General features: G+C 49.7%; 1 protein-coding gene across 1 annotated transcript in view; it reads left to right on the top strand.

Moving 5' to 3' along the window:
• Positions 1–14787, top strand: part of LOC106739408 (deleted in malignant brain tumors 1 protein) — a 126736-nt gene that overhangs the window by 99190 nt on the left and 12759 nt on the right. The window contains exons 53-64 of the mRNA XM_059730344.1: positions 94–126; positions 1761–1911; positions 3277–3485; positions 4939–4971; positions 5962–6273; positions 6465–6497; positions 8131–8281; positions 9647–9855; positions 11309–11341; positions 12332–12643; positions 12835–12867; positions 14501–14651. Coding sequence (XP_059586327.1) covers positions 94–126; positions 1761–1911; positions 3277–3485; positions 4939–4971; positions 5962–6273; positions 6465–6497; positions 8131–8281; positions 9647–9855; positions 11309–11341; positions 12332–12643; positions 12835–12867; positions 14501–14651 — 1660 coding nt within the window. The remainder of the gene's footprint in view (positions 1–93; positions 127–1760; positions 1912–3276; positions 3486–4938; positions 4972–5961; positions 6274–6464; positions 6498–8130; positions 8282–9646; positions 9856–11308; positions 11342–12331; positions 12644–12834; positions 12868–14500; positions 14652–14787) is intronic.

Below are 14787 nucleotides of genomic sequence, written 5' to 3'. Positions count from 1 at the left end.
GCACAGGAATTCTTATTTAATGCCATATGTAAGAATAGATCTTAATATGAAAACATTCTTAATTTCACATTCCATCTCTTTTTGCGTTAACAGCTCCCACTACAACAACACAGACGCCTGCAACAGGTAAGTCTGTTGCTTGTTCTTCCTGTAGCAGTCCTCTCTGCTACCTGGTTTTAATCTACCGTGAAGTATTGTAACACCTATAGTACAGTAAATAGACCCAAATGCTTGCGTAGGTGAATAAAAGGGGGAAACGAAGGTCATTCTGGGACCTCTCCAATTTCTGCTAGGAGAGTATCTTTGAATATCGCAGCACAGGCTGGTATTGTGCCTTGTCTAGAACTGTGCCCGCCTCCATTCAATTAAGCGCTCCCGTGCGGCCTTTGCCCGGACTAGGGATCGTGTCTGTCCTGGGCTCGCGGGTGGACCCCACAGGCTACCCCTGCTGACGTCAGCGGGTCCCCTTAACTCGCCTGCCATGACTTGGGATGTTACCTCAGTGGAGGGGTTCCCGCTTGGAGCAGCCTCCAGGGTCGTCGCTCCTCCCAGCGGGCACTCACGGGGCTCCGACCTCCCCTACACCCCGGCCACTCGCCACCTTGGGCTGCTGATCTTCAGGCCCCTTTGGTGTCCTCAGCTCTTCCCCAACTTCTGCCCATGGCTTGCCAGCTGCAAGCTTGGAACTTCGGGCCTGGTGTACGGTCGGCGAGGACCTCCGACCTGGTCCCTCCAATAAGACTCCCTATCGCTCTATACTTAATCACCCTGTGATGTGATGTGCCTATCCCACCACCGAGATAACCGAGGCCCCTAAACTACTGGGCCAGGAGGCCCGCAAGGGTGCCTCTGGCCTCTGGGCCGTGTGGACTGCCCTTGGCTCGGGTTCCACCGCCCTGGCAGCTCACCCACTGGGGTGTTGAATCCCCGCCTCTTCCTAAGGCTGCTGTGGGCCACGAAGGTCCACTGTCCAACCCCCCTTCGGGTCTCCGTCTGCCCTCTGGTGCGGCCCGAGGAGGGCCCGTTGGACTCGGCCCTCTTCTCCGAGGCTCCCGCACAGGCTCGCTCCTAGGTCTTAGTGCCGGCCTGCCCTGACACTGCTCCCTCGGCTCCTCCCTCCGGTTCCTCCGTGGGTGCTGCCGTTGGCTCTGTTGCGGATGCAACTGCTAGATCCCCCGTCGGCATTGCTCCCACCTTCGCTGCCGCCTCTGCGGCTGACGTCGCTGCCGGCTTTCCAGCTGGCTCCGTTGCCGGCGTTACAACCAGCTTCCGGGCCGGCTCTGCTATTGACATTGCAGCCGGCCTCCCTGCCGGCTCTGCTGTCAACGCTGCAGCTGGCTTCCCTGCCAGCTTTGCTGTTGGTGTCACTGCCGACTCTCTTGGAGCCTCTCCTGGCTCCGCCCCCGGCTTTCCACGCTGCCGGCCGCGGTGGCTGATCCCCTCCGTGTGAGGGCTTCTCCCTCCAGCCTCCACTCATTAGCCGCCCCTCTGCATCGTTGGGGCCGCTTTTTATGTCTCCCGGGCGGCGTCTCCCGCCCACGCTGCCCGGCCGCAGACGGATAGATGTGCGGCTAATCACCCTCACCGGTGGTTTCGCCGTGCGCCTCTCCTCCAGCTCTTCGGGCTCTACGAGAGGTAAGTGGGGCTCTCTTTTGGGCAGGGGCCCTCCTGCCACCCCAGGTCCCCTGGGACGAGAACGTATGGAGAAATTGGTGGGAATGGCTGTTAAGCATTTTGTTGCTTTGTATTTTATTGTGCAGGGAACTATTCCTGTGGTGGATTGCTGACACAATCATATGGCACATTTTCCAGTCCATTCTATCCTGGATACTATTTAAACAACATGAATTGTGTGTGGCGAATCCAAGTATCCTCGGGCCGCCTCATAAATCTGATGTTTACGGATGTTCAGTAAGTAAAGAACAATAGTAAATAAGGTTTTTAAAGTGCTGTCCAGTATGTCTCAAGAATGCTTCCTGGATGATTAGAATAATTGGAGTGTCAGTGGTAAACCGAGAGAGGGAGAATAGCACTGCTGCTGGTGCAGTGAGACTAGACTGATATAGGGGTTGGGCCCCGCAATGGGTTTGGTTCCATAAGAGAAACGCAATGAAGTCAGTTTTACATGCTTCATGTTCCTACAGATCATCCAACACTGATTACTTTTTAAAATACACTTTAGATAAAATTAGTGATACTTCCTTTTTAGAACAATTAAATGAATTTCTCATAGAATATGGATTTTTTTTGTTGAAAGTAATGAGTTAAGGTAGGTAAGCGTTGGGCTGAGTCTACAATTACATATACTGTAGGCAAGAGTCCTAGTAGTTAGTCTGGGTTCTATGATGCAAAAGCTTAAGACTGCCCTGGGACATGCTTGTAGGGAGGAATTAAAGGCACAAATGAAGACTGTTTTCCATAAAGTATTACAGCTGCAGGCCAAAATTGCATTATTGATGCAAATCTTAAGTACTTGATACCCGTGGATAGGCAATATGATTGGGAAAGTAGTTTAAATAATATGATTAAAATAGTATAGCATCCTAGAAAAGTGTAAGAGGGTGTTGTTTGGGGATAAGGGTCCTTGCTATACGAAATGCGTCCTTGCGCTGTCAGAATCTACTCTTCACCTATGGTGGACCTGCCAGTGTGACTGTGCTTTGTTAGAGCCATGTATTGCTGGCATGATTGTGCTCCTTGTCTTTACCACACATACATGGAAATCTAGGCTGGCATTAAAGAGTTTCTGAAATGTAAGTCCTGTTCCAGTTAAGCCTTCTGGGATTCAAAGATGAAAGGTTTTACCTGAGTCTGAATCTAGATCTGATTCTGGATTAACTCAATAAGATATGAACAGTAGCATTAAGAATTGAACTGAAAAGGCAAAAAATGAAATTAACAGGAGGTGTAATGTGAACCGACAAGTAGGTGAGGGTAGAATTGACTGCGTGATCCACCAGACAGCGGATATAGTTTCAGGTCAGCTTTTACTGAGGTACTGGTTACACATGGTTTCCGGGGCTCTGAACAGGGTCCCCAGTCGCATCTCTCTTGCCTTCTGCAAAGGATCCTTACATCCTAGCCTGATAAAATCCTGGCAAGAAGTCACAACCCCATTGGACACCCCTTTGCAAACCTTGTCTGTCTAGCTTCCATTCTGTGGCCCTGCTTTGTTTCGTTACGTTTGAGTGCTAATATTCCTAAGAGAATCTTTAAAAACTGGTGTTATAACGGGGGAAATGTGAAGTTAAAATACACTTGCATTTTTCTACTTAGGCTGGAAGGTGATTCTTGCCAATATGATTACATTGAGGTCTATGATACAGGCTTTTATGGGCTCACGTTACTTGGGAGAGTGTGTAATGGTTCCATGCACACGTTTACATCGCTCTCAAACAAACTGATGGTTCAGTTTCACAGTGATGGTAGTGTCACAAGAAGAGGTTTCCGGGCAGAATATTATTCATTTCTCAAATATGACAATAGTAAGTATATAGTCCGTATGCTATTTCATTTAATAGAGTCACAGATTCAGAGATGTTAGGGTCGGAAGGGACCTCACTAGATCATCGAGTCCGACCCTCTGCATAGGCAGGAAAGAGTGCTGGGTTCAGATGACCCCAGCTAGTTGCTTATCTAACCTCCTCTTGAAGACCCCCAGGGTCGGGGAGAGCACCACCTCCCTTGGGAGCCCGTTCCAGACCTTGGCCACTCGAACTGTGAAGAAGTTCTTCCTAAGTTAATGATGTAACCCGCCTTTTTTTATTTGCTAAGCAGTCCATTAATGGGATCAAGCTCTGCTCCATGAAAATACCTATGAACCGTCATCATTCAATGATTTCATTTCTGGAATATTAGCTTCAGAGAATAAATGACACGATTCCCCAGTGATATTGTAAATATCTCGTAATATTGGGACGTATCTTATATAATAAGCAGGAAAAGTCGTAATACTTTCTAGACCTGCCAGCATGTGCAAAGAACAAGAGAGCCAATGTGCATGCATATGTCTTGCTATGAGCGGGAGAGGCTACCATTCCCCACTTTCCCCATCTCCACATGAAAGACAGCCAGTCAGGGCTGCTGCACATGCTGGGCAAATGATGGAGACGGGGCCCTCAGTAATCACTCTCGGACATCAGTGCACCTGCCCCAGCTGGGGAGGGATTCAAGTTGCCTGCTTTCCCACCAGTCCCAATTCTGAGCCCTGTCCCCGCTCCCCCCACACATTCCTCTTGTCCTGAGCTGACTGCTGCCTAGGTCTTTCCTGCCCTTCGTGACCCTCTTGTCTTGGGCTGTTGAGCTCCCTTGCTGCCAAGGGTGAGACCTGTATCTTTTCCTCACCTAGGTGGGAGAAACAGCAGGACGTGTCACTAATGGAGTCGGGAGTTTAACCATCAGCTTGGTTCAGCTGCTCCTCCGAGCTTGTGTTAGAGCCTGTGGGTCAGCATGTCAGTGCTGTCTCAGACTTTGGTCTTTGCATGCTTCTGGAGGTAGTTTTGGGGTGACAAGGCCATTCTCTGTTCTGCCTGCTGAGAGATTAAGCTGTCCCCTGCTGGTTGGCAGCTCTGATTGGCTGCTTTTCCTAAGAGCAAAGAAATGGGGGTCAGCCAATCCCTACAGAATGGGCTGAAAACTCATAATGTATAAAATGGCAAAATGAAATGGAGGATCTGATGCATCTAATATGTGAGATTAAAGCAAAAACTGGTTTGAATGTTTTCTTCCCATTGAGCGCCAGCAGGACAATTTATTCAGACCAGGCCATCTGAGGTGGGATTTGTCAGAACACCTGGGTCCTATGGGGAAAATCCTCACCGGTGTTTATGGGAAACAGTGTGGAGAAGTAATAACACTCTGACACTACTGCAAAATGGAGTATTGTGTTTATGGGAAGCATAGCGTGGGGAAGTAAGAGCACTCTTTTTGTATTAACAGCTACCACTACAACAACGCAGAAGCCTGGAGCAGGTAAGCCTGTTACTTGTTCTTCCTGTAGCAGTCCTCTCTGCTACCTGGTTGGAATCTACCATGAAGCATAGTCACACCTGTAATACAGGAAATAGACCCAAATGCTTGCATATTTGAAGAAAAGGGAAAAGAAGTCATTGTGGGACCTGTCCAGTCTCTGTTAGGAGAGTAGCTTTCAATATCGTAACACAGGCTGGAATTCTACCTGGTCTAGAAGAGCCTATGTCGAAATTGATGGCTATGCCTGTTAAGTATTTTCATGCGCTGAATTTTACTCTGCAGAGAACTATTCCTGTGGTGACATTCTTCAGTATTCGTATGGCACATTTTCTAGTCCGTTCTGTCCTGTCTATAATGATATCAAGCTCTGCTCCATGAAAATACCTATGAACTGGCCATTATCTATTATGTCTGCTGGGAGGCAAGTCCTACCTTACTGGCTGGTAGCTCTGATTGGCTGCCTTTCCTAACAGCAAAGAAGTGGGGGAGAGTCAATCCCTAAAGAAGGGCCAAAAACCCATAATGTATAAAGTAGCAAATCAAAAGTCACTATAGTATAGTATGATGCATCTAACAAGCGAGATGAAATCAGAAATTGGTGTGAATGCTTTCTTGCCATTGAGCAGGGGCAGGCCAATTTATTCAGACCTGGCCATCTGAGGTGGGATTTGTCAGAACACCTGGGTCCTATGGGAAAATCCTCACTGGTGTTTATGGGAAACAGCGTGGGGAAGTAATAGCACTCTGACAGTACTGCAAAATGGAGTATTGTCTGAGATGTGCCTTAGGGGCTTAAATGTGAGAGACAGTGATTGACCCCAGTGTATTTCACAGACGTAGCGGAGAGGAGCCGAAGCCTCCCTGCCGTGGCGCGCAGGGGTAGGCTGCGGCATGGAAACTGAATTCTCGGAAGATAGGGTCGCAATATGCCAATTGGATTGTGACTGTTTATGCTTGTGAGCAGTAAAGCTCTTTTCTCCGTCTTTGAAGGTACCAGCCTCAGATTGGTGAATGGAAGCAATAGATGTGAGGGGCGCATAGAAATTTATCACAATGGAACCTGGGGGACAGTTTGTGATGATTCGTGGGATCAAAGAGATGCCCAGGTTGTGTGCAGGCAGCTTGGATGTGGCCTGGCCGCTTTAGCACCAGGAAATGCTTATTTTGGCCAAGGCTCAGGATCTATTCACCTGGATGATGTGCAGTGTTCAGGGAATGAGTCATTCCTCTGGCAGTGTCCTCACCGTGGATGGGGCGCACACAACTGTGGTCATGGTGAAGATGCTGGTGTCATCTGCTCAGGTAATCACTAATGTTCTTCGATAAATACTTACCTGTATATTGCCTGTCATGAGAGAGAGTGATAGAGTGTGTTATGTATTACATGAACATATTTATAAGCACAGGAATTCTTATTTAATGCCATATGTAAGAATAGATCTTAATATGAAAACATTCTTAATTTCACATTCCATCTCTTTTTGCGTTAACAGCTCCCACTACAACAACACAGACGCCTGTAACAGGTAAGTCTGTTGCTTGTTCTTCCTGTAGCAGTCCTCTCTGCTACCTGGTTTTAATCTACCGTGAAGTATTGTAACACCTATAGTACAGTAAATAGACCCAAATGCTTGCGTAGGTGAATAAAAGGGGGAAACGAAGGTCATTCTGGGACCTCTCCAATTTCTGCTAGGAGAGTATCTTTGAATATCGCAGCACAGGCTGGTATTGTGCCTTGTCTAGAACTGTGCCCGCCTCCATTCAATTAAGCGCTCCCGTGCGGCCTTTGCCCGGACTAGGGATCGTGTCTGTCCTGGGCTCGCGGGTGGACCCCACAGGCTACCCCTGCTGACGTCAGCGGGTCCCCTTAACTCGCCTGCCATGACTTGGGATGTTACCTCAGTGGAGGGGTTCCCGCTTGGAGCAGCCTCCAGGGTCGTCGCGCCTCCCAGCGGGCACTCACGGGGCTCCGACCTCCCCTACACCCAGGCCACTCGCCACCTTGGGCTGCTGATCTTCAGGCCCCTTTGGTGTCCTCAGCTCTTCCCCAACTTCTGCCCATGGCTTGCCAGCTGCAAGCTTGGAACTTCGGGCCTGGTGTACGGTCGGCGAGGACCTCCGACCTGGTCCCTCCAATAAGACTCCCTATCGCTCTATACTTAATCACCCTGCGATGTGATGTGCCTATCCCACCACCGAGATAACCGAGGCCCCTAAACTACTGGGCCAGGAGGCCCGCAAGGGTGCCTCTGGCCTCTGGGCCGTGTGGACTGCCCTTGGCTCGGGTTCCACCGCCCTGGCAGCTCACCCACTGGGGTGTTGAATCCCCGCCTCTTCCTAAGGCTGCTGTGGGCCACGAAGGTCCACTGTCCAACCCCCCTTCGGGTCTCCGTCTGCCCTCTGGTGCGGCCCGAGGAGGGCCCGTTGGACTCGGCCCTCTTCTCCGAGGCTCCCGCACAGGCTCGCTCCTAGGTCTTAGTGCCGGCCTGCCCTGACACTGCTCCTCGGCTCCTCCCTCCGGTTCCTCCGTGGGTGCTGCCGTTGGCTCTGCTGCGGATGCAACTGCTAGATCCCCCGTCGGCATTGCTCCCACCTTCGCTGCCGCCTCTGCGGCTGACGTCGCTGCCGGCTTTCCAGCTGGCTCCGTTGCCGGCGTTACAACCAGCTTCCGGGCCGGCTCTGCTATTGACATTGCAGCCGGCCTCCCTGCCGGCTCTGCTGTCAACGCTGCAGCTGGCTTCCCTGCCAGCTTTGCTGTTGGTGTCACTGCCGACTCTCTTGGAGCCTCTCCTGGCTCCGCCCCCGGCTTTCCACGCTGCCGGCCGCGGTGGCTGATCCCCTCCGTGTGAGGGCTTCTCCCTCCAGCCTCCACTCATTAGCCGCCCCTCTGCATCGTTGGGGCCGCTTTTTATGTCTCCCGGGCGGCGTCTCCCGCCCACGCTGCCCGGCCGCAGACGGATAGATGTGCGGCTAATCACCCTCACCGGTGGTTTCGCCGTGCGCCTCTCCTCCGGCTCTTCGGGCTCTACGAGAGGTAAGTGGGGCTCTCTTTTGGGCAGGGGCCCTCCTGCCACCCCAGGTCCCCTGGGACAAGAACGTATGGAGAAATTGGTGGGAATGGCTGTTAAGCATTTTGTTGCTTTGTATTTTATTGTGCAGGGAACTATTCCTGTGGTGGATTGCTGACACAATCATATGGCACATTTTCCAGTCCATTCTATCCTGGATACTATTTAAACAACATGAATTGTGTGTGGCGAATCCAAGTATCCTCGGGCCGCCTCATAAATCTGATGTTTACGGATGTTCAGTAAGTAAAGAACAATAGTAAATAAGGTTTTTAAAGTGCTGTCCAGTATGTCTCAAGAATGCTTCCTGGATGATTAGAATAATTGGAGTGTCAGTGGTAAACCGAGAGAGGGAGAATAGCACTGCTGCTGGTGCAGTGAGACTAGACTGATATAGGGGTTGGGCCCCGCAATGGGTTTGGTTCCATAAGAGAAACGCAATGAAGTCAGTTTTACATGCTTCATGTTCCTACAGATCATCCAACACTGATTACTTTTTAAAATACACTTTAGATAAAATTAGTGATACTTCCTTTTTAGAACAATTAAATGAATTTCTCATAGAATATAGATTTTTTTTGTTGAAAGTAATGAGTTAAGGTAGGTAAGCGTTGGGCTGAGTCTACAATTACATATACTGTAGGCAAGAGTCCTAGTAGTTAGTCTGGGTTCTATGATGCAAAAGCTTAAGACTGCCCTGGGACATGCTTGTAGGGAGGAATTAAAGGCACAAATGAAGACTGTTTTCCATAAAGTATTACAGCTGCAGGCCAAAATTGCATTATTGATGCAAATCTTAAGTACTTGATACCCGTGGATAGGCAATATGATTGGGAAAGTAGTTTAAATAATATGATTAAAATAGTATAGCATCCTAGAAAAGTGTAAGAGGGTGTTGTTTGGGGATAAGGGTCCTTGCTATACGAAATGCGTCCTTGCGCTGTCAGAATCTACTCTTCACCTATGGTGGACCTGCCAGTGTGACTGTGCTTTGTTAGAGCCATGTATTGCTGGCATGATTGTGCTCCTTGTCTTTACCACACATACATGGAAATCTAGGCTGGCATTAAAGAGTTTCTGAAATGTAAGTCCTGTTCCAGTTAAGCCTTCTGGGATTCAAAGATGAAAGGTTTTACCTGAGTCTGAATCTAGATCTGATTCTGGATTAACTCAATAAGATATGAACAGTAGCATTAAGAATTGAACTGAAAAGGCAAAAAATGAAATTAACAGGAGGTGTAATGTGAACCGACAAGTAGGTGAGGGTAGAATTGACTGCGTGATCCACCAGACAGCGGATATAGTTTCAGGTCAGCTTTTACTGAGGTACTGGTTACACATGGTTTCCGGGGCTCTGAACAGGGTCCCCAGTCGCATCTCTCTTGCCTTCTGCAAAGGATCCTTACATCCTAGCCTGATAAAATCCTGGCAAGAAGTCACAACCCCATTGGACACCCCTTTGCAAACCTTGTCTGTCTAGCTTCCATTCTGTGGCCCTGCTTTGTTTCGTTACGTTTGAGTGCTAATATTCCTAAGAGAATCTTTAAAAACTGGTGTTATAACGGGGGAAATGTGAAGTTAAAATACACTTGCATTTTTCTACTTAGGCTGGAAGGTGATTCTTGCCAATATGATTACATTGAGGTCTATGATACAGGCTTTTATGGGCTCACGTTACTTGGGAGAGTGTGTAATGGTTCCATGCACACGTTTACATCGCTCTCAAACAAACTGATGGTTCAGTTTCACAGTGATGGTAGTGTCACAAGAAGAGGTTTCCGGGCAGAATATTATTCATTTCTCAAATATGACAATAGTAAGTATATAGTCCGTATGCTATTTCATTTAATAGAGTCACAGATTCAGAGATGTTAGGGTCGGAAGGGACCTCACTAGATCATCGAGTCCGACCCTCTGCATAGGCAGGAAAGAGTGCTGGGTTCAGATGACCCCAGCTAGTTGCTTATCTAACCTCCTCTTGAAGACCCCCAGGGTCGGGGAGAGCACCACCTCCCTTGGGAGCCCCTTCCAGACCTTGGCCACTCGAACTGTGAAGAAGTTCTTCCTAAGTTAATGATGTAACCCGCCTTTTTTTATTTGCTAAGCAGTCCATTAATGGGATCAAGCTCTGCTCCATGAAAATACCTATGAACCGTCATCATTCAATGATTTCATTTCTGGAATATTAGCTTCAGAGAATAAATGACACGATTCCCCAGTGATATTGTAAATATCTCGTAATATTGGGACGTATCTTATATAATAAGCAGGAAAAGTCGTAATACTTTCTAGACCTGCCAGCATGTGCAAAGAACAAGAGAGCCAATGTGCATGCATATGTCTTGCTATGAGCGGGAGAGGCTACCATTCCCCACTTTCCCCATCTCCACATGAAAGACAGCCAGTCAGGGCTGCTGCACATGCTGGGCAAATGATGGAGACGGGGCCCTCAGTAATCACTCTCGGACATCAGTGCACCTGCCCCAGCTGGGGAGGGATTCAAGTTGCCTGCTTTCCCACCAGTCCCAATTCTGAGCCCTGTCCCCGCTCCCCCCACACATTCCTCTTGTCCTGAGCTGACTGCTGCCTAGGTCTTTCCTGCCCTTCGTGACCCTCTTGTCTTGGGCTGTTGAGCTCCCTTGCTGCCAAGGGTGAGACCTGTATCTTTTCCTCACCTAGGTGGGAGAAACAGCAGGACGTGTCACTAATGGAGTCGGGAGTTTAACCATCAGCTTGGTTCAGCTGCTCCTCCGAGCTTGTGTTAGAGCCTGTGGGTCAGCATGTCAGTGCTGTCTCAGACTTTGGTCTTTGCATGCTTCTGGAGGTAGTTTTGGGGTGACAAGGCCATTCTCTGTTCTGCCTGCTGAGAGATTAAGCTGTCCCCTGCTGGTTGGCAGCTCTGATTGGCTGCTTTTCCTAAGAGCAAAGAAATGGGGGTCAGCCAATCCCTACAGAATGGGCTGAAAACTCATAATGTATAAAATGGCAAAATGAAATGGAGGATCTGATGCATCTAATATGTGAGATTAAAGCAAAAACTGGTTTGAATGTTTTCTTCCCATTGAGCGCCAGCAGGACAATTTATTCAGACCAGGCCATCTGAGGTGGGATTTGTCAGAACACCTGGGTCCTATGGGGAAAATCCTCACCGGTGTTTATGGGAAACAGTGTGGAGAAGTAATAACACTCTGACACTACTGCAAAATGGAGTATTGTGTTTATGGGAAGCATAGCGTGGGGAAGTAAGAGCACTCTTTTTGTATTAACAGCTACCACTACAACAACGCAGAAGCCTGGAGCAGGTAAGCCTGTTACTTGTTCTTCCTGTAGCAGTCCTCTCTGCTACCTGGTTGGAATCTACCATGAAGCATAGTCACACCTGTAATACAGGAAATAGACCCAAATGCTTGCATATTTGAAGAAAAGGGAAAAGAAGTCATTGTGGGACCTGTCCAGTCTCTGTTAGGAGAGTAGCTTTCAATATCGTAACACAGGCTGGAATTCTACCTGGTCTAGAAGAGCCTATGTCGAAATTGATGGCTATGCCTGTTAAGTATTTTCATGCGCTGAATTTTACTCTGCAGAGAACTATTCCTGTGGTGACATTCTTCAGTATTCGTATGGCACATTTTCTAGTCCGTTCTGTCCTGTCTATAATGATATCAAGCTCTGCTCCATGAAAATACCTATGAACTGGCCATTATCTATTATGTCTGCTGGGAGGCAAGTCCTACCTTACTGGCTGGTAGCTCTGATTGGCTGCCTTTCCTAACAGCAAAGAAGTGGGGGAGAGTCAATCCCTAAAGAAGGGCCAAAAACCCATAATGTATAAAGTAGCAAATCAAAAGTCACTATAGTATAGTATGATGCATCTAACAAGCGAGATGAAATCAGAAATTGGTGTGAATGCTTTCTTGCCATTGAGCAGGGGCAGGCCAATTTATTCAGACCTGGCCATCTGAGGTGGGATTTGTCAGAACACCTGGGTCCTATGGGAAAATCCTCACTGGTGTTTATGGGAAACAGCGTGGGGAAGTAATAGCACTCTGACAGTACTGCAAAATGGAGTATTGTCTGAGATGTGCCTTAGGGGCTTAAATGTGAGAGACAGTGATTGACCCCAGTGTATTTCACAGACGTAGCGGAGAGGAGCCGAAGCCTCCCTGCCGTGGCGCGCAGGGGTAGGCTGCGGCATGGAAACTGAATTCTCGGAAGATAGGGTCGCAATATGCCAATTGGATTGTGACTGTTTATGCTTGTGAGCAGTAAAGCTCTTTTCTCCGTCTTTGAAGGTACCAGCCTCAGATTGGTGAATGGAAGCAATAGATGTGAGGGGCGCATAGAAATTTATCACAATGGAACCTGGGGGACAGTTTGTGATGATTCGTGGGATCAAAGAGATGCCCAGGTTGTGTGCAGGCAGCTTGGATGTGGCCTGGCCGCTTTAGCACCAGGAAATGCTTATTTTGGCCAAGGCTCAGGATCTATTCACCTGGATGATGTGCAGTGTTCAGGGAATGAGTCATTCCTCTGGCAGTGTCCTCACCGTGGATGGGGCGCACACAACTGTGGTCATGGTGAAGATGCTGGTGTCATCTGCTCAGGTAATCACTAATGTTCTTCGATAAATACTTACCTGTATATTGCCTGTCATGAGAGAGAGTGATAGAGTGTGTTATGTATTACATGAACATATTTATAAGCACAGGAATTCTTATTTAATGCCATATGTAAGAATAGATCTTAATATGAAAACATTCTTAATTTCACATTCCATCTCTTTTTGCGTTAACAGCTCCCACTACAACAACACAGACGCCTGTAACAGGTAAGTCTGTTGCTTGTTCTTCCTGTAGCAGTCCTCTCTGCTACCTGGTTTTAATCTACCGTGAAGTATTGTAACACCTATAGTACAGTAAATAGACCCAAATGCTTGCGTAGGTGAATAAAAGGGGGAAACGAAGGTCATTCTGGGACCTCTCCAATTTCTGCTAGGAGAGTATCTTTGAATATCGCAGCACAGGCTGGTATTGTGCCTTGTCTAGAACTGTGCCCGCCTCCATTCAATTAAGCGCTCCCGTGCGGCCTTTGCCCGGACTAGGGATCGTGTCTGTCCTGGGCTCGCGGGTGGACCCCACAGGCTACCCCTGCTGACGTCAGCGGGTCCCCTTAACTCGCCTGCCATGACTTGGGATGTTACCTCAGTGGAGGGGTTCCCGCTTGGAGCAGCCTCCAGGGTCGTCGCGCCTCCCAGCGGGCACTCACGGGGCTCCGACCTCCCCTACACCCAGGCCACTCGCCACCTTGGGCTGCTGATCTTCAGGCCCCTTTGGTGTCCTCAGCTCTTCCCCAACTTCTGCCCATGGCTTGCCAGCTGCAAGCTTGGAACTTCGGGCCTGGTGTACGGTCGGCGAGGACCTCCGACCTGGTCCCTCCAATAAGACTCCCTATCGCTCTATACTTAATCACCCTGCGATGTGATGTGCCTATCCCACCACCGAGATAACCGAGGCCCCTAAACTACTGGGCCAGGAGGCCCGCAAGGGTGCCTCTGGCCTCTGGGCCGTGTGGACTGCCCTTGGCTCGGGTTCCACCGCCCTGGCAGCTCACCCACTGGGGTGTTGAATCCCCGCCTCTTCCTAAGGCTGCTGTGGGCCACGAAGGTCCACTGTCCAACCCCCCTTCGGGTCTCCGTCTGCCCTCTGGTGCGGCCCGAGGAGGGCCCGTTGGACTCGGCCCTCTTCTCCGAGGCTCCCGCACAGGCTCGCTCCTAGGTCTTAGTGCCGGCCTGCCCTGACACTGCTCCTCGGCTCCTCCCTCCGGTTCCTCCGTGGGTGCTGCCGTTGGCTCTGCTGCGGATGCAACTGCTAGATCCCCCGTCGGCATTGCTCCCACCTTCGCTGCCGCCTCTGCGGCTGACGTCGCTGCCGGCTTTCCAGCTGGCTCCGTTGCCGGCGTTACAACCAGCTTCCGGGCCGGCTCTGCTATTGACATTGCAGCCGGCCTCCCTGCCGGCTCTGCTGTCAACGCTGCAGCTGGCTTCCCTGCCAGCTTTGCTGTTGGTGTCACTGCCGACTCTCTTGGAGCCTCTCCTGGCTCCGCCCCCGGCTTTCCACGCTGCCGGCCGCGGTGGCTGATCCCCTCCGTGTGAGGGCTTCTCCCTCCAGCCTCCACTCATTAGCCGCCCCTCTGCATCGTTGGGGCCGCTTTTTATGTCTCCCGGGCGGCGTCTCCCGCCCACGCTGCCCGGCCGCAGACGGATAGATGTGCGGCTAATCACCCTCACCGGTGGTTTCGCCGTGCGCCTCTCCTCCGGCTCTTCGGGCTCTACGAGAGGTAAGTGGGGCTCTCTTTTGGGCAGGGGCCCTCCTGCCACCCCAGGTCCCCTGGGACAAGAACGTATGGAGAAATTGGTGGGAATGGCTGTTAAGCATTTTGTTGCTTTGTATTTTATTGTGCAGGGAACTATTCCTGTGGTGGATTGCTGACACAATCATATGGCACATTTTCCAGTCCATTCTATCCTGGATACTATTTAAACAACATGAATTGTGTGTGGCGAATCCAAGTATCCTCGGGCCGCCTCATAAATCTGATGTTTACGGATGTTCAGTAAGTAAAGAACAATAGTAAATAAGGTTTTTAAAGTGCTGTCCAGTATGTCTCAAGAATGCTTCCTGGATGATTAGAATAATTGGAGTGTCAGTGGTAAACCGAGAGAGGGAGAATAGCACTGCTGCTGGTGCAG

Source organism: Alligator mississippiensis, chromosome 6, assembly GCF_030867095.1.
Source record: "Alligator mississippiensis isolate rAllMis1 chromosome 6, rAllMis1, whole genome shotgun sequence".
In the NCBI taxonomy this organism is placed as follows: domain Eukaryota; kingdom Metazoa; phylum Chordata; order Crocodylia; family Alligatoridae; genus Alligator; species Alligator mississippiensis.
Note: the sequence above shows the minus strand (reverse complement) of the source record. Positions and strands in the feature narration are given on the sequence as shown.